Raw genomic sequence first — 4055 nt, 5'->3', positions numbered from 1 at the left:
CCGCTGCTTACAGAGATTTTGTTCAGAGGCAGTGCTTTACCTATTAGTTTGGACGTTATTCCTTTCCAACCCAATGCTGCGTTTCGTTGTGATCATACGCTGAATTGTTACATTTATAAAGTTGTAAAGTAAAAAATAAATAAATCAAGATTTATAGCCTGTATGAATCTTAGGCAGTCTGTGGAAATTCATCGTATACGAACCGAACAGCAAAAGACATTGCATACCAAAGAGGTAAGTCTTGCGTTTAGAGTCAAATATTTCCCCTGTTCATCTATGAGATTATTGCGCTCACTTGGGTTACAGTTGTCTAGTGTTTGTAAACTTGCTAAGAGGATGAGTTCAATTCGATGTAATTAAGTGCAATTAAATTTCAGCCAAGTTGCTCCAGAAAGAAAACTATCTTATTTATCTACGTTAAAAGTATTTTAGAAAATAGTTAAAACGCTCAAGTTATTTTATAAGGATGTAATAAGATTGCAATGTAGTATGCTGGGTATGAAGTATGAGATAAAAACGACGCACAGCGGTACACCTCCTAAGCCTAAGATGTCTCTAAATAATAACGCAACAAGCCCCTGCTTCAACCTAATCAGAATAGTACTATTATAAAACATCTACAAGTAGACAAAATAAGAGCCTACTAAACAAACAAAATAAGAGCCTACTTGAAGATAGAATTTTATCTACTAAATCAAGGCAACGCGAATTTTCAAGGCGAGTCAAGACAAGTTTATTTGTGCTTTTCATACGCAATGACAATTTAAAGTGCTTTACACAGACACAACAGAATAAAATAATAATAATAATAATAATAATAATAATAATAATAATAATAATAATAATAATGATAAAGCTTATTACATTAAGAGATCTAACCCCTCAGGAGGTTTTCTAAAGTATTTACATAGAAACAATAACAAAAATACGGTACGTTTTATTTAAATAGCAAGGAGAAAAATAAATAATGGAATAATTAATTAAAAGAGGAAGCATACATTAAACGACTAAAAGGCAATAATAATGCAATGAAGCAACACAATAAAGTACAGCCAGATATAGTTCAACAGCTCAACTATAAGCACAAAAGAATAGAAAGTTATAATAAAATAAAATAAAATAACTTGTTCAACAGGTTATATATAACAGGTTATACTGGTTATATAACAGGATACATGTAATATCATGTAACAAGTCAATAATATAATTTACTTGGCCTACATTTTTTGATTGTTCCAGTAGCATTTAAGAATGTCATACAACACATATCCACAAAAAGAAACACAAAAAAAACCAAACAAAACAAAAACAAACCCTGACACCTAAAAAAGCCATGAGACACATATGGCTGTAATTACATTTAGTGATGCAACATTGTTTTGAGAGTCATAAGCTAGCAGGGTAGAGTTTGTTGTGTGGTGGTATGCCTGGATTGCAGTTAACGGATTTCCTGTCTGTGGGGATTGCAGTGAACTGTTTAACATAAGCAGTCAAGAAACGCAGAGTTCACTGACGGAGAAAGAAGATAGGAAAACAGGATATAGGAACAAAAGTGACAAAATAACAGGTGGTACACACAAGGTGATTTGCACCAAGTCCTTAAACCTCCACCCCTTCTCTCTCTCTCTCTCTCTCTCTCTCTCTCTCTCTCTCTCTCTCTCTCTCTCTCTCTCTCTCTCTCTCTCTCTCTCTCTCTCTCTCTCTCATATATTTCAGCTGGCTCTGGAATAATTAGGTAATGCCTAGAAGGATGGGAAAAAGCCAGGAGTGAACCAGAACAGCAGATCAGTGAGACCAGTGCAGGGCAGGACAGCAGATCAGTGAAGTGCAGAATAGTAGATCAGTGCAGAAGAGCCAAGCTACTAACTACTTCAGGTTAGTCGACCTGTCCCCTCTCTCACACAGAGCTTGATTGTGTGATGTTTTTATATCAACCAATGATAGTTCTTTGGGAACTGTTTACTTTGACAGTTTTGCATGTCAGATATTTCAGTTGAAATGCTAATGCAGCTGTTTGTTATTTTTTCACAGCTACTGCTACGTTAAGGTCTTTGCTCTACAACAATGGATGTGGAGGCTGTTGACTATGACAATTACACCTATCAGTATTTAGAGGACGGGGACCTTTTTGACACTGGGGCAGATAGTTACATCCAGAAGGAGACCCTGCATATAATTTCAGTGGTCATCTACACATTGGCATTCGTGCTCGGTGTGTTTGGGAACGGCATCGTGATCTGGGTGACAGCCTTCAAGATCAAGCGGACGGTGAACAGCGTGTGGGTGCAGAACCTGGCGATGGCTGATTTTGTATTCGTTCTTTTTCTACCTTTCTCCATCGATTATGTGCTGCGTGACTTTAACTGGGTCTTTGGCCGGAACATGTGCAAGCTGAACGCTTTTGTGTGCACGATGAACATGTACGCCAGTGTGCTGTTTCTCACTGTGCTCAGCGTGGACCGCTACATCTCTCTGGTGCATTTCGTCTGGTCCCGGCGGGAGCGCACGGTGCCGCGCGCGTGGGCCGTTTGCGCGCTGATCTGGGTCTCCGCCGTCTTCCTGAGCGTCCCCACCCTGGTCTTCCGTGAGACGATGCAGTACCACGGCAAGGTGATGTGCTTCAACAACTTCCATGATGAGAACATTCCTGTCGCTATGGTGAGGCACATGACCATGGTGGCCCTGCGCACCACCGTCGGGTTCTTCCTGCCGTTCCTGACCATCACTGTGACAGCCATGCTCTTGGCCATGAAGATGAGACAGCTGGGCATTCAGCATGTCTCCAGCTTCTCCAGGATGGTCTTGGCCATCATCCTCGCGTTCTTCTTGTGCTGGGCGCCGTTCCACATCTTCTGCCTCATGGAGCTGAGCACGTACCACTTCTACACTCTGCACCTGGTCCTGGCTGTGGGCTTCCCCCTGGCCACCAGCCTGGGCTTCTTCAACAGCTGCGTCAACCCCGTGCTCTATGTACTGCTCAACAAGAACGTGCGCTCCATCATCAGGAGATCCTGCATGAACATTGCCAAGAACTCCCTGAGAGAGCTCAACCACAACGTGTCCGACACGGAGTCCGTGTCGGCACTGGCAAGCTGCCCACCTGAAGACCTTACGGTTTGCTCTAGGGTGTGAAGTCCTGCGTTGTATCCCAGCATTTACGCAAGCACACTAGGAGTCCACGTCTCTGGCTTCAGCCAAGGCATAAGAATTGGTCAATCAGACATGCATTTGTCTGATCATATAGTAAAATATGCATATTACATGTAATCTATTCTCTTTTTTTGCACAACTTAGAACTATGAAAAAAGTCTAAAGTTTTTTTTCTCTAGCTTTTCTCTAAGGGTTTATAACAAGCAATCTTTATACTTTGCTGTTTTTGGAGCTGGTCACCGACATATTTGCAGTCATTTGGGTGCCACTATAAAATGCTCAGAGTGGAAAACCTGAGCAAGCAACATTAGTCCCAACCACACTACCAGTGCGGACAGACACACAAAGCGAAGCCTTCTTCTTCACCCAGTACGCCAAGGCTCCATCATAGGCTTCGTTATGCAAACAAGACACAATTAATAACAATACGCCTACTGTAATTAATGAAAATGATTTCAGTTGCTCTAATGGGGCTCTCTTTGCCACTTTACATATATTTTGTTTATTTATCAAGGGAAATGCATTTCTATACACAGGAGCCAAAGGAGAAAAACCAGAATACCATCCAAACAGTCTCGTGACAGTAGTAACAGCAAGATGAGCAATTATAATATTTTTTTGGTTACCTATGTTGTCTACAACCATTGTGTCATTTAACATTCCTGAATTTAAATTTTAAAAGTGACCATTTCTAAAAAATTGAGCTACTATGACATTTCTTTGGAAGTGTTTAAAAAACATTACCCTGCAGTACCATGGTTTATTTACATATGTACATGATATACATTAACTAAATGCAACAAAAATACATTTAGTTAAATATTTATATTAATAAGATACAAAACATATTGTTTGTGATTAAAGCATCTTATTTTGTTCAAATAAATCGTGTAGATCGTGTACCA

General features: G+C 40.2%; 1 protein-coding gene across 2 annotated transcripts; it reads left to right on the top strand.

The window, feature by feature from the left end:
• cmklr2 (chemerin chemokine-like receptor 2) lies at positions 1-4055 on the top strand. 2 transcript variants are annotated; one of them, XM_027018036.3, is made up of 3 exons: positions 1-234; positions 1717-1875; positions 2032-4055. In XM_027018036.3, the coding sequence occupies exon 3, from the start codon at positions 2065-2067 to the stop codon at positions 3130-3132; it is 1068 nt and encodes a 355-aa protein (XP_026873837.2). In that variant the 5' UTR covers positions 1-234; positions 1717-1875; positions 2032-2064; the 3' UTR covers positions 3133-4055. The 2 variants fall into 2 exon arrangements, with proteins under 2 accessions (XP_026873837.2, XP_026873838.2); XM_027018037.3 differs by lacking the exon at positions 1717-1875 and having other exon boundaries at positions 2-234.

Source organism: Electrophorus electricus, chromosome 4, assembly GCF_041902795.1.
Source record: "Electrophorus electricus isolate QZ-2024a chromosome 4, ASM4190279v1, whole genome shotgun sequence".
Lineage (NCBI taxonomy): Eukaryota > Metazoa > Chordata > Actinopteri > Gymnotiformes > Gymnotidae > Electrophorus > Electrophorus electricus.
This window is presented reverse-complemented; position numbering and strand designations above follow the sequence as displayed.